Below are 25,373 nucleotides of genomic sequence, written 5' to 3' on the forward strand. Positions count from 1 at the left end.
TGCAGAAACTACCTCAGTATTTGATTAAATATTAATCAGAAATAAAGAAATAGTTGATTATCGATAAAACCATAAATGATTTAAGGCCAGCTATTTGAAAATCAGTTTCTCTTAAGAGACCACCGTAACTATTACAATTATCATCTTCTTTGTACAGGTATAACTAGTTAAAACAAAGTCTTCTAGGCAGTGGAATTGACTCTTTCTTTTCAGAGTTCATGCAAATGGCTAAGGCATTCTTATTTTGCTAGACAACGTTTAAAATATGGATTAAACCTTGTATTATGCTGTTATAAATGATTTTAATTATCTGTTTAAAAGGTCTCCTTGTTCCTATACCAGCACCTAGTTCAACCTCTACACTGCCCTGGCCCTCATTGTTCACATATGCTATCTGATAACTATCTAGATGACAAAATATGTAACTTCTCAAAGAACAAATGTATAAAGCCGGGGCAATCAAGTACAATGACCCTATTGGGACCATTATTCTTATTTCAAAGGTAGGAACAGAGCAACTAAAAAAAACATGTCTAATGAGTTGGAGAGGGTCATGTGAAAGAAATCCTCAAAATATTTTTGTCTATGGCTTTAGAGATCGAGTCCCAAAGGTGCTTTTTCAAGAGGCAACTGGGCTTTCTGGTTTTTCTTTGAAGACATTTTGTTTTTCATACAAGAAGCTTGGATAATAAGCGATGTATCTTCAAAGAAAAATCAGAAAGCCCAGTTGCCTCTTAAAAAAGCACCTTTGGGGACAACCATGACCTAGATGACTGAGAATCTCCATAGAGATGAGGCATGTTTCTTTTTTCTTTGCTATTGAAGATTTTGCTATTGCTATTGAAGTGCTTAGAGACTATTACTCCTTTCATAAACAACTCTCTCTGTATTTTGAGCACTCATTCTATTGGTCAGAGAAATGCAAATGACAGCCATATGCCTAAGTGGCCTACCTACCTGAAGAATGTTTTATTACTGGAGAAGTAAGTATTAGAGATAAAATGACCTGAAAATTATTTGTTTGAAGAATCCCACTAGGGTTAGACCATTTTTTTTACACCTGTTTATTTAATTTTTTCATTTATTCCATTAGAGGAATGCTTTTCTTAAGACAGAATGGGAATGAATATTATCTTAGGAACTGGCTGATACATCAGTAAATAATTCTTAGAGCTTCTCTAACTGCATTGTTTTCCACTGTAGGAATAACCTGAAGTTCAAATTTCATTTAGTCATAGCAAACAGCCTCCCCAAGAGTCTTTTACCATCATTGTGTATGCATTTTCATACAATAATTTATCTTGAGAGACTCACAATGTTTTGTTTCTTCTTCCATATTAAAGCAATTATTTCAAACTGAGATGAGACTAAGTTAATTTTGGAGGAAAATCCAAAGGTGCTTTTTCAAAAGGCAAGTGGACTTTCTTTGTTTTTCCTTGAAGACATTTTGCTTCTCATGCAAGAAGCTTCTTCAGTTCTGAATCAGAATCAGAACCATTTAGTCAGAACTGAAAAAGCTTCTTGAATGAGAAGCGAAATGTCTTCAAGGAAAAACAAAGTAAGTCAGTTGCCTTTTTAAAAAGCACCTTTGGGACATCCATGATCTGGATGACTGAGCATCTCCACAGACATTTTGGAGGAAAACGATTTGATTCTTAAAGTTTTCATTAAATAACTTATTATTTTGGGAAGTGCTGATAATCCCTATTTTCATTTTTTTCAGGAAATATTTGGAAAGGGTTATGGAGAAACCATAACTTTATAAGTTCTTATGTACAATATCTAAATGCTTTCAGATTTGCAAGACTTTGTTACTGTAACTTACAATAAAGGTCATGTTGTTACTTACAGTATTGATTTCTTGGCTGGACTTTGTTGGACTATGTTTTGAAAGACTCACAGATAGGAATCTTGGATTATCCATTTTTCTCAGATTTTTTTTCATACAGATAAAATTGCATCTATACAAAACCTAATCTCTGAATTAGATTTTATAATAAGCAAAATATATTGAAACTTACCACAGAAGTAAGAGCCATCTGAAAACTGTAGATTCGCGCAAGGCCAAAGTCAGCTAATTTTATTTGTCCACTGCTGGTGACTAGAATGTTTTGGGGCTTTAAATCACGGTGGACCACTCTGTGTGAATGTAGAAAATCAAGGCCTCGCAGTAGCTGAAACATCATATCCTAGGAGAAAAGAAGCAAAAATGTTAGATTTTGGGATACCACGTATCATAAAGTGAGCCTATTTCAAAGCAATGGAATTAACTGGCAAATATACCCAACAATTCTATACCCACCCATACATTAATTTTTTAAAGTACTCACATAGAAAAAAGTTATTAACCATTAACTAATCTGGATGAAGATAAATGAATGTTCAGGCCCAATTTCCATTATTTCATTTTATTGATTTGCTGAAATTTTTTAAATAATACTTATATAATGCTTAATAGTTCTGCTGCTCTTGAAATTGTATAAAATTATATTTACTAGTGAAATTATATTTACTAGTCATTTGACAAGACATTTTACATTGTTTTCATTCTATGTTGAAAATAAATATGATAATTATGCATTACAATATGTTGATAATAGCTTTTATTACCTTCTGGTTAATGTTGCTAGACTACTCATCAAAATATTTTTTTGTAATTTGGCTAAAGGTCATTATCTATTATTTACATATGTTATTTTTACAAATCATCTTAGCAAATAATTTTGGAAGTAACTGCCTCCATACTTTATAAATATCACTGAAGGGCTATATTACAATTTTAGTTTAGTAGGCAACACAATTTAAAACATGGCTTAGCATGATGTATAAAGCTGGTCTTCTGAGGATTAGGAAATCCTGAACTGAAGATTAATGGAGAAAATGCAAAATTATATGAATGAAACATGGAAATGCATCTCATTCCTTTTCATCCTGATTCAAACAACATTCTATTGTATATTGGTAATTTATTAACATAAAATAACATTGGTTGACTTAATGTTACAGCTCAGAGGATCTATTCCTAGATGAACTCCCCAAGCTATAATGTTTACTAAATGAAGTTAAACTTATATCTGAAAATGCATTTGTCGAATTGTTCTGTTAATTATGGTTAATGTTTAAGAGATGGCATATGCTGAAAGCATTTTTCTTACTGGAAGACAGTGATAGGGCCAAAATTCAGTTTTTTGTTCCTAACAGCTGCTTATGGACATCACATAAATGCATCCACTTATTTAACCTCAAGGACAACGTTTACAGACACTAAACACTACCAGCACACTTCCTCTGCCTCCAGTGGTCATTTCCTTTCTAGTTTAAGTTGCATGACAGCATGTGACAACAGATATTAATGGAGGCAATGCTGTGCCAATATCTCTCAAATTGCTTTGATGGTGGCTGCAGGCTGCCTGCTTGGCCACCCAGCCAAGACCTCACATGAAACATGGCAAGGGGCCCACAGTTCTATTCACTAACAAGACAGCTGGTCAGTGATTAGGAAGCTGAGATAATGCTCCAAAGGGGAACATGCTTTTGCAAGCAGCTTCAGGCTCATGGACTCAAATTTGCTCAAATAGAGAATTTGCACCATCCCCCTAGGTTCAGGGTGACTTGAATCCCAGCAAGGAACAATTTCTTAGCAGATCAGTCTGATAAAATTGTAACTAGGTAAACAAAAACTGTCACCTTTAAAAATCTCAATTTCTTAAGAAAAACCAAACAGAAAATTGAGTAGAACCTTTGAATTAAGAAAGTAGACTTGGATTATATTTGAAATTGAATGCAACACTTTGCCCTCAAGGGTGCCTAAATAGGACAATCTAATACTGACTGGCAGCATAGCCTTTACCCTTTAAAATTATGCCTAGGTCCTTAGCCCAAGATAAACACCCCTTCAAAGGATGCAAGAAGTACATATACAGTACTTTGTGAGGATTTTTTTGCCCTAATATTCTTCCAATGTCTTCTAATAAATGGAACACGGAAAAGCCCCTGCCCTTCCAACAAGTAGTAAATTAAGCTAAGAAACAAACACCAAGCCTTTTCCTTCCCATGGATCTTTTTCTTACAAAGTATAAAAGAAGAGACATCACAGTGAAAAAAATGAAAAGAAGAATCCTCAAGAACCTTCCCTCCATCCTTCTCAAAGACTGGTAGACACTCATTTAGTCTTGTTTATCTAGATAACTGTATCTAATTACAAGACCAGAATTCTGTTTTCCTTGTTTGCATTGACTAACAGTAGCCAGTCATGGTTATTAAAACATGAAAAACATGCTAGCAAATCAAGGAATTGTTGCAATTGGTGAGAGGTTAGGATATTACCCTCTACAAATTACTCAGTGGGAAATGAATATGGAGGGCTAAAACAGATGCTGTAGTTTGGCAAACCGCTTTAAAAAAGACTGAAGTACCTCTACTACATCAGAGCCTAAGTAACCTTTCATTTACTCATGCCAATTAAGAATGAAAACAAGCACCCACCAATCAGAGAGTACCACACGAAAAGTATGCACTGTTGCAAAATGCCACTCAATGAATTGGAAGCAAATGGTATATTTAGAAAAGCAAATGAAAGGGGCCAGGCATCACTATCAAAAGAGGGCTGTTCTCTTTTGTGCCTCAGATACTAAACAGATTTACTGTGTGCCCTGCAAATTCATGAGCTTCTGCTTGGTATAACACATTTCCATGCCATGTAAACCCTTCTTATGCATAGCCAGAAGAAAAGGTCTCTCTCTCTAGTATGTTTTTCTTGTGGCTAAGGAAAAGACAAGATGATGACTTTCCAGCCCATTGCACTCATATAATGTTCTCATCAATCACTCAAGGGTAGGTCTTTGTTATCTATACTAGAGAACTGTTTTTGATTTTGCAATTCACAATGCAGCATGACTTCACTAACTACATTAGGGTTATCTTCAGCACATTTGCAACATCAAAAATGAACAACAACAACAACCACAAAAGCCTAAGACTTAAGGCAGGAGTGTGAAAAGCGCAGGTCCCAGACAGTTTCTTTCTGCTGCCCTAAAGCCTTCCCCCCCCACTTTATTTATTTTATTTATTTTTATTTGTCAATTGCTTACAAGATAATAGGTATAAGTAAAAACATAGTTTTGAATACACAGATACATATAAGAAAAATAAAAAATATATAAAAGAAACAATAGGACACCGCCGGTAGGCACATTGGTGCGCTTATGCACGCCCCCTACAGACCTCTTAGGAAAGGGGTGAGATTAATAGTAGACAGCCTAAGGTTAAAGTTTTTGGGATTTGGGGGAAAAAACTACAGTCAGGTAGAGTATTCCAGACATTAACCACTCTGTTGCTGAAGTCATATTTCCTGCAATCAAGTTTGGTGCAATTAACCTTGAGTTTGTATCTATTGTTTGATCTAGTGTTGTTATGGTTGAAGCTGAAGTATTCATTGACAGGTAGGACATTGCAATGTATGATTTTATATATTATACTTAGATCGGACCGAAGTCGGCATAGTTCTAGGTTTTCTAGGTCTAGAATTTTGAGTTTGGTGGCATAAGGTATTCTGCAATGATTAGAGGAGGGGAGAACTCTTCCTATGAAATATTTCTGGACTTTCTCAACTGTGTTAATATCAGATACATAATGCGGGTTCCAGACTGATGAGCTGTATTCGAGTATTGGTCTAGTAAATTTTTTGTATGCTCTAGTTATTAGTGTAATATTACCAGAGAAAATGCTACATAAGGTTAGGTTAATAACTCTTAACCCCTTTTTGGCTATGTAGTTACAATGGGCTCTACCACTTAGATCATTAGAGATGAGTATTCCAAGATCCTTGACAGAGTTTGGATCATCAACAAGGTATTGACTATTCAGCCTGTATTTTGTTTTCTGATATATTTTTTTGCCAGTATGTAGGACATAGTATTTACTTGTTGAGATTTGAAGTTGCCATTTGTTTGACCATTCCGATACATAGTCAAGGTCTTTCTGAAGGGTAGCAGTATTGTCTGTGGTGTTGAATAGCTTTACATCATCAGCGAAGGGAACACAGTTGCTCTTGACACGATCACAGAGGTCATTTATGTAGAGTATGAAAAGAGTTGGTCCTAGAACACTGCCTTGGGGGACACCACTGTTGACAGGTACAGAATTTGATAGGACGCTCCCAATTTTGATCATTTGTTGTCTGTTTGACAGGAATGCTTCTATCCAGTAATGCAGGTGTCCAGAGATACTGTAAGATACTATAAGATTTTAGTTTTAGGAGTAGTTTGTCGTGTACCACTGAATCAAAGGCTTTACAGAAGTCTATGTAGACTGCGTCTATTGCTTTGCCCTGATCGAGTTGTGTAGTCCATGTTTTTGCAGTGTAAGAGTTGCAGATTACATGATAGTTTTTTCCTAAAACCAAATTGTTTATTAGAGAGCAGGTTGTTTGTCTGTAAGTGGAGGATGATGGATTGGTTAATAATTGATTCCATGACTTTACAGGTGACGCAGCATAAAGAAATTAGTCTGTAATTTTCAACTAGGCTAGGGTCTCCCTTTTTTAAGATGGGGATGACCGTGGCTTGTGACCATAGTTTCGGCAAGGAGCTGGTCCTGAAAGATTTTTCAAAGATTACGCTTAGAGGTTCGGCTATGGCAGTGGATAGCTTTTTTAAGAAGTAGGCACATATTCTGTCTGGTCCAATAGATAGAGATGAACTCAAACTATTGCAGAAGATGAGATCTAGGCAGTTGTTAAGTCTAATGTTGTTGGTTACTAGTTGTTCTAGTCCCAGATTTGTTACTGCATTGTAGAAGGTTGCATGTGTGGGTTCAGTTGTACATTTGTTAAAGGTCCAGTTAATATGAGATAGATTGAAGTCACCAAGAAAGATTAAAAGCGTGTGGGCAGGATGCTGCCCATGCAGTAGTGTATTTAGCTTATCTGCATGTTCGATGTCATAATCGGGGGCTCTGTAACATAGTAAGAACCGAAATGTGATATTTAAGGACACTTCACAGACGATGTCCTCAGGAATAGCAAGCTCCTGGGTAACTTGGATGTTTTTTTTAGATATAGGGACTTTTTATGGAAGATAGCAACACCACCTCCTCTACGGATTTCACGATCTGATCGGTAAACATGATAGTCTCTTACTGTGATAATGGAGTCAGGGAGAGATGCGTTGAGCCATGTTTCACAGACAAATATAATATCGAATTTAGCTGTATTTAATAAGAGGAGAAATTCAGGTATTTTATTTACAAGGCTTCTTACAATGAGTAGCTTGCATTTAAGGCCATGTACATGTACACACATACATATACATATATATGTTTTCTTAAGTTTTCACAGGTATTTATACGTATGGTATTCATCTTTGTTCGGGTACTTTCCCACGTCATTATAGTTGTGCTTTTAAAGTTGTAGCAACGTTTTGGCAGAATCTCATCTGCCATCATCAGGCTTCTGTATGGTCTGAGCCCTAGCCAATGCCACCCACAAACCCAAACTATGGTTAAGATACATCTATGACACATTAGTTATTTGGCCCCATGGAAAAGAAAACCTAACAATTTCCTAACACACCTAAATGGCACACACCCCAAAATCAAGTTCACCATGGAAACAGAAACAAACAACTACCATTCCTAGATGTACTAATCTACAAAAAAACGGATGGCACACTAGGACACAACGTATACCAGAAGAAAACACACACTAACCGCTACCTCAATGCCCAATCCCACCACCACCCAGCACAGATAAACTCCGTGGCTAAAACACTAATTACTAGAACCAAACGCCTGGCAGAGAAGACACACATTAAGACTGAACTATGCACCCTGACTAAAGTACTGACAGCCAACGGCTTCCACAAAAGCAAAATCACTGGCTTGATCCACAAAAACACACTGAGACATAATAGAGACCCAGAAGATGAACAGACCTATGGAACAGCTGTCCTGCCCTACATAAGAGGTACTACAGATAAAATCAGTAAGATACTACACAGGCATCACATCAAGACTGCCTTCAAAACAGACAGAAAAATAGCAGCCATCCTAAGAAACCCCAAAGATAAAATTGACTTGGAAAACCGGCCACATACATTGGACAGACCAATAGAAGAATAAGTACCCACCTGGATGAACACAAAAATGCAGTAAAAAAGCTGGAACGCACTTCCTCACTTGTCCAACACATGAAAGCCACAGGTCATAGCATCGACTTCAATGGCACCAAAACCCTAGCCGCTATAGAAAACCCCAGCTACAGAATTATCAGAGAAGCATAGAGATTGAAAAAACACCTGAAAGCATGAATAGAAGAGATGACTCCACCAGACTGTCAATTATCTGGAAGCCTGCACTCTCAAACAAAAAAAATATCCACACCACAAGCCAGCCAAATACTTGGGCACAAACAGACTCCCCCTGATACCTCCAGCTCAAACACACCCCAGCCAGGCACCCAGATGAAACCCAGCTTCCTAATAAACGATAGCCATCTGTTTACTCGGAGCCAAGCCACACTAAAAGCCTCCAATACAGGAAACACAATGTTGCCAGCCAATCAAGACAAAAAAACCGCTACAAAACAGACAGAAGATATTAGAAACACCAATCAAGCAGAACACAGCAAACTCCAAGACCAATAAACACAGACCAAGACTCCCAACCAATCAGGATGAAGAAAAAACAGACGAACACTATACAGAAGCCTGATGATGGCAGATGGGATTCTGCCGAAACGTTGCTACAACTTTAAAAGCACAACTCTAATGATGTGGGAAAATACCTGAACAAAGCTGAATACCATACATACATACGTACATATATATATACATACATATATATTTATTTCATAGATTTTCACAGGTACAGGTATGCAGGTCTTGGTGTGTTCGGATCTTTTCCCATGTAAGATTGAGAGCAACTTGGCAACGTTTCAATGAGGTTCCACTTGCCATCTTCAGGCTGGTGCTTTTGGCTTCGTGCTTGTGCAAGCAAAGCGTGAACTGTTGTCTCCCTATATATACTGGTGGGGAGATTGGCTGTGTTGTCATTTCTTGATTGGTTGATGGAGTTGATGTTTGCAGATTGGCTGGCTTTTTCATAAGAACATGTGTGGCTGAGGTATTAGCTGTGTGTCTATCAGCCTCCTGTGTTGTAACGACCTGGGTAATGGGCTGTGTGATGACCTTCAAAAGGTCACAATACACAAGCCATATATATATATATATATATATATATATATATATATATATATATATATATATATATATATATATATATATATATATATATATATATATATATATATATATATTTTAAATGAAGAAAATTTCTTTAATAAAGTGTTGATCCAGCTAGCTCAATATTGTCTAATATATAGATATTTCCGCAAGGACTCTAGTCATCTCTTACAAACATAAAAATATCAAAATATTCTGAGATGGAGTATTACTTATTACATAGGTAAAGACAAGTTAAATATATAATATGAATCAGCCATGGATTAGCTGTAATTAGCTGTAAAACATTTAAGAGAGGTAGGAATGATATAGACAAGAGGTTTGGAGTGCCATTGGGCAAAATGTCCAGAAAAATCCAAAAAAACCTGAATAAAATCTTCCCTGTTTTATTTATATATGGAGAATATGTACCATATGACAAGAGCTTTTATCAATAGATATACTACAAAGTAGCACAAGAGTAACCATTTTATCTAGTTACATATGAACTGACCCTAGGCTGGCTCGCAATTGCCTTTTGACCTTTTTTCCTTGCGCTTTTTTTTTTTTAAGTTGGAGAATTATAACTCAGTTTCTGCTTATTCCATAGCCATGTGCCCAACTTTGGCTTGGAGAAATGTTGCATCTGTAAGAAGCATGAGTTCAGGCCTCAATATAAGCTCTTTTGATAGAAACAAGACTACTGGCTGCATAACAACATTTGCATCTGCTTCCATTCCTCTCTCCCAACTCTGCAGTCACAGTGCTCTGCATCTTGATATGTGGTTAGAGGGAGACTTTTTCATGGATGCTGGGAACTGGTTTCATCATGGTGGTAACTGAGGAAAGAACACCCAAAGATAATAAAACACATATTTAGGGATGGTTTGATTTCCCACAAGTCATTTCTTTCACGATCTCCTCTGTTTCAGTCTGTGTTGTTTCTCATTGAGTGACAGACCTGTGCATGAAATACTTCGGTAATATGAAGCATATGGGTCCTAGCACAATGTTGTTTGCCTTTTAGCTTCAAAATTAGTCTTTCCAATTTAAATGCATGAAAGACATCTGTATACTCTTTCATTAGAGTCTTTTCATATGTATAACATCCTATGCATTCTTTTAAAACTGGTTTGGTTAAACTGTAGGATACAGAGTTGGGAGAAGTACATTCAGAATTAATCCCCCCTCTCTCTTACATTCTTGCTCCTCTTATCCAAGAGAGATATTTATTAAAGCTAATTTCAAGATAACCTATTTTATACACAAATATAAAACCTTTGCACCTATAGCATACAGAAGTCTCTAATCCAGAAGTCTGTAAGAATTATAATTGTGAAAGAACAATCATGGTTAGAATCCTATGAAGTCAAGCTGTTGAAAGATATAGATTAGTTAAAAGCTCTAAATGTGAAAATAACTATAGAATAGAATAACAGAGTTAGAAGGGATCTTAGAGGTCTTCTAATCCAACCTCTTGCTTAGGGAGGAAACCCTACACCACTTCAGATAAATGGTTATCCAACATCTTTTAAAAAACATCCATGTTGGAGCATTCCCAACTTCTGGAGGCAAGTTGTTCCACTGATTAATTGTTCTAACTTTCAGGAAATTTCTCCTTAGTTCTAAGTTGCTTCTCTTCTTGATTAGTTTCCACCCATTGCTTCTTGTCCTGCCCTCAGGTGCTTTGGAGAATAGCTTGACTCCCTCTTCTTTGTGGCAGCCCCTGAGATATTGGAATGCTACTATCATGTCACCCCTCGTCCTTCTTTTTATTAAACCAGGCATACCCAATTCCAATAACCATTCTTCATATGTTTTAGCCTCCAGTCCAGAGGTGGTATTCAGCCAGTTCTGATGGGTTCTGGAGAACCAGTAGCGTAAATTTTGAGTAGTTCGGAGAACCAGCAAATACCACCTCTGACTGGAGGTCGATGAGATAAGGTTCCAGAGCATCGCCAAAAAGCTTATCGCCTGCGAATGGAATTGAAGCCAACTTCCATTTTCGGCATGACTCCACCTGCCAATTTCGGAGCCATAAAAGTCTTCTTGCTGCTACAGAAGATGTCATGGCCTTTGATGCAAATTTGGCGGAATTGAGAGTGGCATCCGCAGTGAATTCCAACGCTGCAATAATCTTACTAAGGTCTTGGTGAGACCGAAGGTCAGAAGCAGTCAATCTATTCTGCAGTTGGAGCAGCCATCGTATGGATGCCCTGGTGAAGAAGGATGCTGCTGTTGAAGCCCGAACAGCCCAAGCAGCAGCCTGGTGATTGCGCTTGAGGGTCTGTTTGGAACGTTTATCATCTGGTTTCAGGATATCTTTTGGCTCCGTGGGAGTGCCAGAAGATGAGAATGAGGCCAGAACTGGAATGTCAACAGAAGGACTCAGCTATGACATCATAGGAAGACTACAGACTCAGCTATGACATCATAGGAGTCAATCCATCCTGGGCTCTCGATGCAGATGGAGAACTGAACAAAAATCAGGTATAGAACCAGTCAAGAATCAAAGAAATAAAAGAAACCAATAAAGAAGAATGTTTATGGCTCAGGATTGAAATAAGGGGTTCTTGGTGCTCTCTGAGCTTGGTTGTTTTCTTGCAGATGCTTACCCAAACTAGGTAACTTCATCAGTGTTAGTATCCAGAAGATACTAGAAAAATGATGTTACCTTATTTGGGTAATGAAATGTCTGCAAGAAACAACTAAGCTAAGAGAGCAACAAGGACGCTTCAGAAAGAATGCAGAAAAATAAGAGAATAAAAATGAATAATTTGAATGACAAATGTAGAAAATATGCCCAGTCTCATATTTGAATTTACCTTGGAGAAATACTGAAAAAACATAGTGTAAATAAGATTCCATCCAAAATAGTGGACCTTATGCTTTGTTTTAATTAAATCATATCTATCAAATCATGATCTCATACAGTATGGAAATGCTCTAGTCCAGGGGTGGGTTTCTACCGGTTCTGTCCACCTCTGTGGAACTGGTATCTCTGAAGAGCAGCAGGCATAGAATCAGTTCTAAGTCTGTTGATGTTTTTGCCCACCCGGACTCTTACCTGATCTTTATTTCCTATTTTTCAACTTCAGCTGTCGAACAAGGCACAGTTGCAGTTAAAAAAACAAGAAAAGAGGGCTGTTTTAAAGGCTGCTTCTCGGTACGCAGTGTACTAATGATGATTAACAGGCGCGCAGCTCACAGTGGGCAGGGAAGTTCGTAAATCCCGAACCAGTAGTTAACCCTGTTGTATCCCACCCCTGCTCTAGGCCAGTATCACTGATAGCGGGTTTAGTGTTATATGTATATTATCATATACAGAAGAAGATACCTGCTTAGGTTGTAAGCATTTCATTTGACTTGCAAAATATTCTGTTTTACTTTCGCTGGCAGATTAACAATTTGGTCAGCATAACTACTGATGCTTAATCATCCAGAAAGGGACATAATTCAATGGTAGAGCACACAGTGTAAGCTCCAGGGTCATTCCCTAGTTTTCCACTGACAGCCGGTAGCAATAATACTAAGCTGGATAGATCAGTGATTGAACATGCTCTGAAGCAGTTTCCATATGGGTAGCCCTTAATTTTCAACCATAGTTGGTATTGGAAACTTCATTGCTAAATGGTGCAAATGTTAAGTGTAGCATCACATGATTGCACCCAATTTTACATTTTTTTTGCCATTTTTGTTAAGTCAATCACTGTGGTTGTTAAGTAAGTTGCAAGATCACAATTTGCAACCTTTTCCCATTGATTTTACTTTTTGGCAGCCAGATGGGAAAATTGTAAATGGCAATCACATAATCCCAGGACAGTACAACTATTATAAATATAGCAATTGCTTGGATTATGATCATGACTGTGAGGATGCTGTGATAGTCATGTGTGGGAGTACTAGCTATGTCATTTTTTAAAATCAAGTCGTAATTTCAAATCATTACTAAATGAATGGCCATAAATCCAGGATTATCTGTAATTGTTGTAATTTCAATGTTCTGTTTCTGCAACCTAGTTCTATATCTGATCTTTATTCAATCTTCCACACAACATTGCTTTATTCATACTCAAAGTGACCTATGCCTTCAGTTTTGACAGATGAATTTCAAACATTCTTCGAGCTTGCAAAAGTTCCTATACAGCCAAGGCACATTATTTCTGAAGTCAAGTACAATATTGTTTTCGAGCTATCTGTAGTCACAGCAACAATCAAAACCCTTGAAAACAAAATGTATTTGATATGTTAGTTGAGTCCAGGCTTCATGATCAAAAATCATTTAACTTTTGCCCTTTGTTTTTTTTCTCTTCTCTGATTGATGCAGCTGTAAGTATTTTATATGATTTTGCTTACCAACAACATTAACCATCAAATTCTAGTTAATGTTAGCCACTGTTCCTTGAAAATAAGCCAATGTAAAACTGTGGGTTATGTAGTTGGCTTTCTTAAACAAAGTTATTTGAAAACAGAAGGAAATATTATGAGCACTTTCACATGACCAATGACAGAGAAGCAGAAAATCTGATTACATAACACTAAAATATGGTTTAACATGATATGACACCAAAAAAACTGATATACATCTAAAATAATAGATTGATACTTCTCTGCTGAAATTATTATATGTCTTTAGTATGCATGTGCAGTAAGTAAATCTTAGAATGCTATTTTTTTCTCAGATCTTATTCTGCATGCATACTGATAGGGTAAATATACCCACTCCCCCAAAGAAAGAGAGAGAAGGGGACAGATTTTTTTTCCATTCTGAAGAAATGCCAGTTCAGAAGAATTTTAACTGGGTGCTTTTTTCTCCTTAACTTCATGATCTTTTAGGTTCTGCAATATTAGGCCCACTTCACTGAAGTGAAAATATTTTAATCAGCCAAATATCTAAAGGATTAATCACCCAAACAGTATAGCTCATTTATGTTTCCATGCATTATTTTCTGTCTGCAGTCAGTATATTTTAACTCTAATAATGTGTGCCTTTGTCTGAGCTTCCCTTAGAAGATAAAATCATTCTCAAAATGAAGGAAGTTCTATTTGAACAGACTTGAAACTCAAAGAAACTGGAATAGCATGGTGATTATAGAACATAGCAACAACAAAAAAAGAGGAAAAGTACACATTTTTTATAAATTTGGGAAGAAGCAAACTTAAAATAATTTGTTTGAATTTTCCACCCATTGATGCCATCTTCAGGAGACAGTCATAGGGTTAGGTTAACTACTAAGTCTATTCGACTTCCGCAGAAAAGCTACAAACTATGTAGATTCTTAGAAAAGAAGTATTTATTATTATCGCTTCCCCTTTTTAATGTATTTTCAAAAATTTCTGGAACAACTTGCATTGATATGAATAGAAATATCTGAATATCCAAATATATACATACATATATCCTTGGGTACACTTCAGATCCCCACATTTCACAATCTCACGTGCATGTGCAATAAAATTATTGAATATCTACTAAAACAATACAGCATGGAAACCAAGTTAAATAACATAACATTATAACTTAAGTGTCTAACTCTAAAATAGCTTCTATGCCATAGAGCTGTTAAATATTCTTGCTTTTAAAAAGACTCTTAATATACATGGGCTTATTTGGGCTCTACAACACCTGGATTCAAAAGGGGAAAGATGATTTGGAGCACATACTGATGTGCACATCATGTCTGTGGCCAACTACTCAAAGAAGCAATGGTCTGGAAAAAAAAGACAAAGCTTACTTTAAGACACTGCTGACAAACATGATGTGTACATCAATATTTGCTCTGAATTATCATTTCCTTTTTGAATCAATATAATTTGGAAAAACTCATGCCATTAAAAAAAAATCACAATTTTGTCTCTAACATTTACCAGTACAATCCCAGGGGACTTTGTTACTTGACAAGTCTAGAATATTTTGCAGACAGTTGTGATTTTCTCAACTCTACCTAGTAATATAAACTAATGTAGGAAAAAATTATCAAGGGATAACAAAACTGTAGATTATCATATGGCAGTTACTTATACTGCTTCATCTGACTCAGCATTTTCATTTTACTATAAGTAGCGGCAAGCGTTTTAAGCTATAGAAGGAAATGCCTTTAGAACCTAGAAACTTCATGCAAAACATGATCTTTACCATTGAGCTGTGGTTCCTTCCTTTTAACAGCTAATAATAAACACTCTGGCCTTTCAAATATAAAAAAGAACTGCTTTTTTAGTGTAAGCACAAACGTTATGATAATCTTCTTCTATAGTTCCTTGTTCTTTATAACTGATGGATAAATCTATGCACTACCAATTATGAAACCCTACCTGTCAACAATATCAATTGTAGTTTGATTAAATTGCTTTAGTTAAGCTATAAAACTTCAGCTAGTTAGATACATTTAATTGATTCATATTTCCTCAAAAAAGTTTTTTTATTCAACATATGTTTGAATAATTTTATAAATTTAATAAAAAGCTTATGTACAAACTCTTCTTCAACACTTCCTCTTTCAATACCTTTATAGTTTCACTAGGAACTCCAGGCTCTGGAACTTTATTCAAGTAAGTGGTCAAGTCTTGATCAACATGTTCAAACACCAGTGTTAATTTCGTCTCTCGTTCAGTTCGGGATACTGTGCATACATCAAATAATCTAAGAAGGATGAAAAAGGAAAATGCTAAGTAAAATGGGTAGAAATCATTAGTAGAATAATCTATCTTTTTACTAAAAATGAAACTTATAAAGAAAAAGAATATTGTATTGAATTCATTAGGAACAGATCATATAACAAGAGATTCAGAAAGTCAAACTCTTCTATACCATAAAACTGATTTTTTATTGTATTGTATTTTTATTGTACGTTTTCCCACAAGGAATAATATAGTGAGTCATGAGGCAGCCGACAATGACGAATTCTAACTTCTTAGTTGAGTACCAAACAAACAATAAATACCAGGACAAAATTTTTATGTCAAAGTGCATCGAGTACCTAATTTGCGTTTCAAAGTAGTTGAGTACCAACATATCTCTGTATATTTTTAAACAAGAAGTTGTGGCAAAGAGAAATTATATTGACTTGTCTGAATGTTAGAGTAGCTAGACTATTATACTTTCAGTTCAAATACAGGGTTTTGGATATAGTACTCTGTTAAAGAGTGGGGAAAGAATCATGGAAAAGAAAAAACAATTTATGACAGGAGTGTCTAACCTTGGTAGCTTTAAGACATGTTGCCTGGGAACTTCTGGGAGCTGAAGTCCACAAGTCTTAAAGTTGCCAAATCTGGGCACCTCTGAGTCATGATTTAGGTGTCCCAATATGTTCATTTAAATTAGTCCTAAATCATTAGATCATCTGTTCATATAAAATCTGAATTACAAATTATCTGACCCTAGAAATTATAACCTCCATAAAACCTGTAAAAGTAGATCTGTCATCACAGATGATATAAAGAAATAAGGCAGATTATGTTGAAATTTCATGAATGTGTTTTAATTCTCCAATGTCTTAAACATCCCTTGGAAACACACTGGTGATGACCAATATAAAAATGAAACTTACCAACTGAAAGTAACAATTAACAATTATGCCCTTTGATATTATCCAATACTATATCCTATATACTAAACCGTTTAATTCAATTTCCATGAAACATTAACAGTTTTGAAACAAATATTTTCTGTCTTAGATCTAAACAGCCCTTCTGAACCATTATCAGTCTTTCAAGCAGGCCAAAGGATAAAGATCCAACTTTCTGTTCATTGTAAAAATACATTGTAAAATTTAAATGTTCTTAACTTTTCAGGAGCAGGAATTTAAAGGTGTACAGACTCTGTATAGCCAGATCACTTTACATTAAAGTCTCCAATTAAGGTTAAATATCTGACATCTTAAAGGAGTTTAATCATTTGCAATGTTTTTATGGAGGTCATTTACTTCGGTACACACAAACATAGAGAGATAGGAGGATAAGAAACCCCTTTGGAAAATATTTCCAGATGAATGTTTCTGTTTAACAATGCTTATTTAATTTTTAAACATCTTTTTTAAACCAAGTATTAATAAACTGGCAAAGGTACTTTATTCTTTATTCTTTACTTTCTCTTTATTCTTTACAAGATTCTTTAAAAAAATCCACAGTGAAGGACATAAATTACTATCAACATTCTTCATGCTTCTTAAAAAACAATGACAAACTTGTAACAAACTTTTCAACCGAAAGGTGTTCTGACATTTTCTTCAAAGTAAGGATTGTGTTCTTGAATGTCTTTCTTAAAATGTTAATACACTATTTTAATGGTATGGGCTAATAACGAGGATCATGACTTCTAATAGAAATAACAATATGGCTCAAAAAATTTGACTTTTGGAAAATATGACTGGTGTTCTATGGATGGCTTCCTTGGTGCAACTAATTGGCCAGTACTCTTATACAAATATACTGAAAAGCAGGAGCACCGAATCACCTCATAATATAAACTGCCTCAGCACAACAATAACCTCCTTTAGCACTTTATGGAAATGGTCATTTAGGAGAAATCACTAAATCACTACTGTCCAATTAAGTTTATCTAGAAGATACTATGATCAGTGGGATTGGAAACTGGTGAAACCCAGAAAATCTTAATGATTTTATTTCATCTGCCTGTCTCAAAGAGGAGGCTGTCCTTCAGGTCATCTCAAAGACCAACTGAGGTAATTTATGTTCCAAAATCAGGCTTGTATTTGGATCTGTGCTTTTTTATTGTTTAAGATCACAAAGAATATAGAATTATGAATCTGGAGTTAGATTAATACATACAAATTACAGGTAATCCTAGACTTATGACCTTAATTGAGCCCACAATTTTACACATCAATCATGACAGTACTAAAATGGGTCACCACATGACCATGCCTGATTTTACCACTTTTTTGTGGAAGTCGTTGTAAATGTGGCAGTCATAAAACAAACACTGCAGTCATTAAACAAGCCTATAGTTCACAATGGTACACAAAACTGAAAGTAAATGCTGGTTTCCAGCAAAAGCCTCATAAATTGCAGTCACATGACTGTGAGATGCTGCAAATAGTCAATGATTGGTTGATTGCCAAGCACTCAAAATATGACCACATGTGAGCACATGACCACAGAGGAGGCCTGGACATCAGAAGTTCAAACCCAGGTCATAAACACATTTTCGGGGTCTGTCATAACTTCAATCAATCAACAAGTGATCAGTTGCAAGTTAAGAACTATCTATATTCATTTTCAAGTCACCATATCCTGGCAATTATTATCTATAGAAAATTTGTATGCCACCTACTCAAGCAACTCTAACAGCATGCAATAAACACATTAAATATCAAATAATAATAAAAAGATAAGAGAAAACATGACATTTATTGCTCTTAAATTACAAGTTTCTTAACCAAACATTTTCTAGAAAAGCGATCTTTAAAAGTAACAGGGTGAGGGCTGACCCAACTTCAGGGGGTATGTTGTTCCAGGGAGCAAGGGTAACAGCTGAGGTTTTTATAAACTACGAAGTTTTAAAAGCATGGACCAAATTATGTATATGCAAATGCATATAATATGTACACAAGAAACTATTTTCAATAGTGACTACAATACTGTAAGGAAGGAAAACTAAAGCAGCAAGTCTAAACTGGGCCTACATGACAAATGTAATTCATAATTCTGAAGTGTTCTTCTCCAGGGCTCAAGAATGCAAAACAAGAGAATTTTAACCCTAACTTTTCCTAAGAAAGACATCCAAAAGACCCTCAAGTAGGCCATAGACAATTTAACTGTCAAAAATCAAATGCTTGTTTTTATAAGATTTAAGGCATAATTCCACATATTGGAAATATATCTCACATATCAATGTAGATCAATCTGTTTATCTAACAGAATTACACAGAAAAAATCCAGCTATATATAGACACGAAAGATTGACCGCTAGATGAAATATCCCCTCAGTCTATGATTTAGTTCTTTATAAGCATAATAGAAATACTGGTACTGGGCAATACAGTAATACAGCCACGTTAAATCTGCTGTTAAGCAATTGAGCTGTATTTCTTTATATATATTATATAACTGTTGTAATTCATGAACACAGTTTTTCCCTTTACATTTTGTATATTTTATTCTTTTGTTTTTGCTGCATTAAAGCAATTAAAATCTAGGATGTTGAAAATACAACACAACTATAATTTTAGAACTTGTAAATACATTAGCTTTTGTTAACATGTACTCCAGAGTGGCTGCCATTAAAACACATGGACAAGTTTTTAAAATGAAAAAATGACTAAGGAATTAAAATAAAAAAACACACAATTTTGTACTTGTTCTAGGGAAATTTAGAAGTATTGTGAATTAGATGGAGAACAATAAAGAAGAAATTAGAATAATATTTATATGTAATGTTTTAGGTCTTTTTCATTTTGTATTTTTAAATACCAAATAGTGAAAATTTTGGAATGTAGCTCAGATATTTAATTCTTACATGCATTGTTAAAACAATTTTATGTACTTAAATGTAACTTCATGTTTTCCATAGTTGATTTCCAATCAATTAGACAATGAGTATTAGACTTGGTAATTTTTTGCCTACTTATTTCTACATCAATTAATTTTTAGTGTCTTTATTTTTTGGTTGTTTTTCCTTTTTAAAAATGATAAGGCATTTTGGCAAAACATGTTTATAAAAATTAGTTTGTGGCTATCTATCTCTTCGCAGCTTTTATTAGCTAAATGATACATCACAAGCCCTGTCCTGATCAATTTTTTTCTATGTTCACAGCAGGGTTTTGAAAACATATTCAACAAAACAGATGAACTTGTGGAAGTGGTTGTGAGCAACTACTGAAAACGGTAGTGGGGCTCTTTTTCTGTATATCTTAGTAGTAAAGTTGAAAGATAGACAAATTAAGGTTTCTATATATGTTATCCTAGCTTAATACTAATAATTGGGACCAGAATTTCTCTCACTAAGCAATTGATCATGTGTAATATCAGCTACTTAACAATAACAATTTTGGCAATCCCTGATTACCAGTAACTGAATCACGATGGGTCGTTAAGTGAGGACCTCACATGACTGCAATTTTTATTGCTTATAGTTCCACCACTGACTTTGCTTGTAGGAAGCCATCAAGGAAGGTCTCTTTCTACTTTTGGGGGGAAGGGATAGGAAAAGGAAGGAAAAAGGGGGAAAGGGAAACTGCAGAACTGATTCACTTTTACGACAGAGAAGCTGGTTGTGGGATTACAAGATTACTCTGGAAATGATCATCAAAGGAAAGAAAGGATTACAAAAATAGCCCAGACAGCACTCAACAGTATAAAAGAAAGTTAGGGAAGCAACAAGACAAAGCTGGAGAACAAAAAAAAAAAAGTATATTTTTTTTACTACATCATGAGTCTCACAAAGTTGTAAGTATTCCCTTACTTTATGAACATGTCTGCTACCTTAAGAAAAGAAGACTCTTCTTCCTCCCCTAAGAGGGCTGAATAAAGACAAGGTTCATCTTCTTCGATGCTAACCTGCAAGGCCCAAACTTCCAATAAATACAAGGCACAGACGGAAATAAAATGGAAAATCACTCAATAATCATGTTGCAGAGATTATTCCTTCCATTTTTCTTTCATCTCCCTATAGAACATTCCTCAAGAAATCTGGAACATTATCCTCTACTTTTAGTCAACCTGGATAAAGATCGACAAAGAGTAATGACTTCTTCCTTGCTAGACTCCTTTAATTACATTTCTACACTACTTTTATTTTTTTAATATATTTTTATTATAAGTTTTTTTTTTAATATAAGATATGTATAGATATGAAGACCATGGAAAAAGGAGACCGAAGGGGGAAGAAAATTTAAAAAATGCTAGTGGCTTTTGACTTTTTTCGATTCAGTAAGATACACTATGAAATTACAATATGTCACCTCTCCTGTGGGAGCTGTGTTAGTTGTTAATTTTCTTCTGGGTGCAATTCAAAGTGCTGGTTGTCACTTTTTAATTCCTTCATGGCTTGGGACTAGGTTATCTGAAGGACCATTTCTTGCCGGTCACATCCATCTGACTCACTAGAGTGGGAAGTTTTAATGTTGTGGGTCCCATCCCTTAAGAGGTACGTCTGTGGGACACAGAAGGGGCATTGGTACTTACATGACACACCCTTTCTCTGTGAGCTGTGAAGAGCATCCATTGATTGGGACATATCAAAGCTTGGCTTGTCCTATGGGAGGGTCTCCATCTGGTTTGGATTACCCTCTTGGTCCCTGTGGACCCTTTGTAAAACTCTCCTACCAAAAGAGGCCTCCGCAGAGGTGAAGACATCAATTTTATAGTGTCTGATAAAGGGTGACGGCAAGGTCCAAGTTGCCGCCTTACAAATTTGCTCTATTGGCACTTGTGTTGCCCATACCACTGATGTTGCAGCACTTCTGGTCAAATGAGCAGTTTTGCCCCTGGGTACAGAAACAAAGAAAGAGACTGTGTCTCGTAGGACTTGGTAATTATGGCTCTCAGCCACCTACTGATCATTGAGGAAGAGACCTTGCGCCTAATGGTGGCCAGTTGAAAGGAAATGAGGGGACAGCGTCTGTTTTCCTAAAGCACGTTGTGAGGTCCAAATATATGTGTAGAGCTCATCTCACATCTAGTCTACGCCATTGGCGTTCCAGAGTCTGTGTCAGCCTTGGACAAAAGTTTGGGAGTACCAGTTCCTGTGATCTGTGGAAAACTGAATTTATCTTTGGGGTGAATGTTGAATCTGGACAAAGGACCACTCTATCTGCATAAAAGATACAGAGATTCTGTCTAACTGACAAGGTGGCTAGTTTCGAAATTCATCTGGCTGATGTTATTGCTACTAAGAAAACCACCTTGTATGTTAGAAAATGGAGACTCATGGTCTCCGGGGGCTCAAAAAGGGATTTCATGAGCGCGGTAAGGCCCACGTGGGATAGCGATGCACCACAGAAGGCTGTAAATTTGTAGCACCACAAGAAGCTGCATATGCGTGGGTGATGAGAAATGGACCGCATGTCTCCCCGGGTTATAACTGAAGCTATGGCCGCCACCTGTCTTTGCAAGGTATTTGGTGATAAATCCTTATCCAGGCCCTTTTGTAAGAACTCCAATACCTGAGCCACTGACAGAGAGACAGGGTTGAGTTTTAATGTACCATCTACAGAAAATAGTCCATGTGGCATTGTATATACAATTTGTTGAACAGTGCCTGGCTGCCTGGATAGTAGATATGACTTTGTTTGAAAAAAAATTCGTTCCTCAGACATCTCCGCTCAATCTCCATATGGCTAAGTGGAGACATTGAGGGTCCAGATTGTGAACTGGCCCTGGGAGAGCGAGACTCTTTCCGGTAGGATCCTTCATGACTCTGCTGATGACAGATCCCCGAGATCTGCGAAACATGGTCGTCTTGGGCCAGTATGGTGCCACCACCAGCAGATTCTGCTCTCTCTTCTAGAACTTTTGGATCACTCTGGGAAGCACTGGAAGTAGAGGGAATGCATAAAGTAGACCTAGGTGCCAACGGCAATGGAGAGCATTGATGTTTTCCATAGAGCTGTCTCGAGCGTCCAGGTTGGGAGGAGCTCCAGTCTCGGCTCTCACAGGCTGAGCTTGAGATTGAGGAACGCCCCTCACCATCACGTGGTCCTTGGGCGCTCCCCAGTTTTTTGCTCAGCCTCGTGGCAGCCAGGCTGTTTTTTTCTTGCTCTGGTTGTTCAGCATTCTAGGCCTTTTTTTCTCATCGTTTCTACGTGGATCACCAGCAGACAGCGCAGGAATTCAGGTTTGAACTCCCCAGGGAGTGTTCTTAACATCTGAACCGTTCCTTTAAGGGGAGAAAACGAGCGCTTCGAGCGCTGTCCCCCCCCCCGCTTCGTTTGCCGCCTAATCGCTCCGCGCGAGGCCGCTTCGTTCCTTCCTGCCTCTCTTCGCTTTCGCCGCCGTTTCCCCCCCGCGAACGCCACCAACCCAGGGAATGCTTCCCTGGTTCTCCCAAAGGGTCGATTTCTCTTTTTTTCCCTGGGAGTTTACCGCCGCTGGGGCTGCCTCCGTTACTTGCGGCCTCCATCTTGGGTCCCCTGTGGTGTCCGCCATCTTGGGTGTGCCCAGGAACGGCCGCCATCTTGTGAGTGGCCGCATGGCCGTCCGCCATTACTAGAGGCCCTTTTTACAGGCCGCAGCCTTAACTGATTATAGGCAGCCTGGGACTCCTCGTCTCAGCCTGACTTTCATTCTACTGACAGGCCTCCTGCAGAAATTAGGGTCCGTTGGCCCTGCAGCTCTTTCCCCAGCAGGCGAGGTAGCAGCTCTGCCCCCCCCCCACCCCTTCCCCGGTCCGTCCGGCAGGGGTAGCTGCCTGGCGTTCACCTTCTGGCTGATTGGTCTCTGGGCTAGGCCCCGATTCGTACCAAACCTCTATTTTAAACAGAAAATTTTTTTTTGACTAAAAGGGGGGCGTGGAACGTGCGCTGGGATCCCCGGCCTCCACGTAGGCCGCATCCAGACCTGTTTTCAGCTTACATTATTTCCTTCTTGCCTGCGGCCCCAGGGTCATTGGTTATTGCCAGAGGCCTACCAGTAGGCCGCATTGTTTCCCTGATTCCTGGGCAGATCCTGGGACTGCTCAAATCCTTGCTGGTACCTTGCAATCCTGCCTTGGTCTCCTCTAGACACAAGAATCTCTGGCTCATAGTCTCTCCCCAACAAAGGAGTCGTTTGCTTGCCATGCCCCTTCCCCGGTTCGCCCGGCAGGGACAGCTTGGCGTTTATTCTGGCTGATTGGCCCCCGGGCTAGGCCTACTTCTCAACAACGTTGCAGAACACCCCTGTTGCCTTTGAAAAAAGGGGGGTGCGATACGAGCACTGGGAGTTCCAGCCTCTGCTTAGGCCGTACCCAGACCCGTTAACCGCCTCGCATTAACCAGAAATTTTTTTCCCTTTTTCTCTCCTCTCCAGATGGCAGACGACAATACCTCTCGTGGCACTTCCCTGAAGGCCAAGGCTAAATCCCACCACCTGCGCAAACAGGCACAGGAACCATCCAAAGCTTCCCAAAGGGATGCCCTCAGGCGACACAGGGCCCTTGAAAGGGAGATTGACAGACGCTCTCATGAGTCAAGCTCTGTGCCCCGGGACCCTTCCGCTCCATCAACCTCCACCCATCCTCCTCTCCCCTCTTCTCCTGCTTCTGCTTCTTCCTCACAGCCTGGACAGGCCCCTGAGGCCACCTTGCCCACCACTGCTGTAGAACTGCGCCCGGAGGAGGTTCACCCACCCCCCATGGCGGAAATACCCGAAAACCTGATGCAGGCTATGGAGCTGGCCATCCGGCAAAGGATAGCGCAACAGATGCAGCAGCTGGCCGGTCTGGCTCCTCGGCCTGCGGCCCCCGAGGCCCTAGGATCAGCGGCTTCGCATGGTCAGGCAGCTCCCCAAGGGGACTTAACCTTACCTTTGGAGATGGAGGGGATGGAGGCCCAAGAACCCGGGGACCCTACCCTCTTTGGGGACGAGCAGGACCTCGAAATGGGGTCTCTCATAGACAGTGAACTCTTTTCGGGAACAGGCCCCATAGAGGGGGACATGTCGGAGGACGAGGGCCTCTCTCCAGGCCAGCCCGCATTTTTAGGGCTCTTTAAACCGCACCTATTTAGTTCCCTCCTGTTCAAAGCCAGGAATACCTCGGGCCTGAACCCCCTCCCCCACCCAATCCAGCGGCGGCAGGGGTTCCTCTCGACTCTCTTTTCTCCCAGCCCGTGGTGGAAACCGAAGTGATCCCTGTCCCACCCATATTCTCAGACATGGTCTCTAGGCAGTTGGCCTCCTCGGGGCCCCCTCCCCCCCCAACGCCCAGGACAAGCGGTTTTTAATCTGGAACCACAGTTCTCCACCTTGCTCGATCCTCCCGTGGGCAGCCCGTGGTAGGTCTGGCTTCCCGCTCTACTCCCAGCGACTCACTCGAGGCTCTTCAGCCCGAGGACAAGCGAGCTGAACTGGCCCTGTGCCGCGCTCACCTCTCTGACGCCTGGGCAGTCAGGGCTTCCACTGCAGCGTCTTTTTTCACCAGGTCTTCCATCAAGTGGCTCCAGCAGCTCAAGCAGCATGTTCCCGCAGCCAATCTCAGGGCGCACCAGGACATTGCCA

General features: G+C 38.4%; 1 protein-coding gene across 4 annotated transcripts in view; it reads right to left on the minus strand.

Annotated features, from left to right (window-relative positions):
- The window catches only part of CDK6 (cyclin dependent kinase 6), a 147,311-nt gene that overhangs the window by 73,637 nt on the left and 48,301 nt on the right, over nt 1-25,373 (minus strand). For all 4 annotated transcript variants that reach the window (XR_015739914.1, XM_026706274.2, XM_026706273.2 and 1 more), the window contains 2 exons: nt 15,723-15,858; nt 2,022-2,189 (listed from right to left, as the gene is read on the minus strand). Coding sequence is in view for 3 of the 4 variants with exons in the window: in XM_026706274.2 (XP_026562059.1) it covers nt 2,022-2,189; nt 15,723-15,858 (304 nt within the window). In the remaining variant the exon portion in view is untranslated. The remainder of the gene's footprint in view (nt 1-2,021; nt 2,190-15,722; nt 15,859-25,373) is intronic.

Source organism: Pseudonaja textilis, chromosome Z (assembly GCF_049901715.1).
Source record: "Pseudonaja textilis isolate UNSWEBS1 chromosome Z, rPseTex1.2, whole genome shotgun sequence".
In the NCBI taxonomy this organism is placed as follows: Eukaryota; Metazoa; Chordata; class Lepidosauria; order Squamata; family Elapidae; genus Pseudonaja; species Pseudonaja textilis.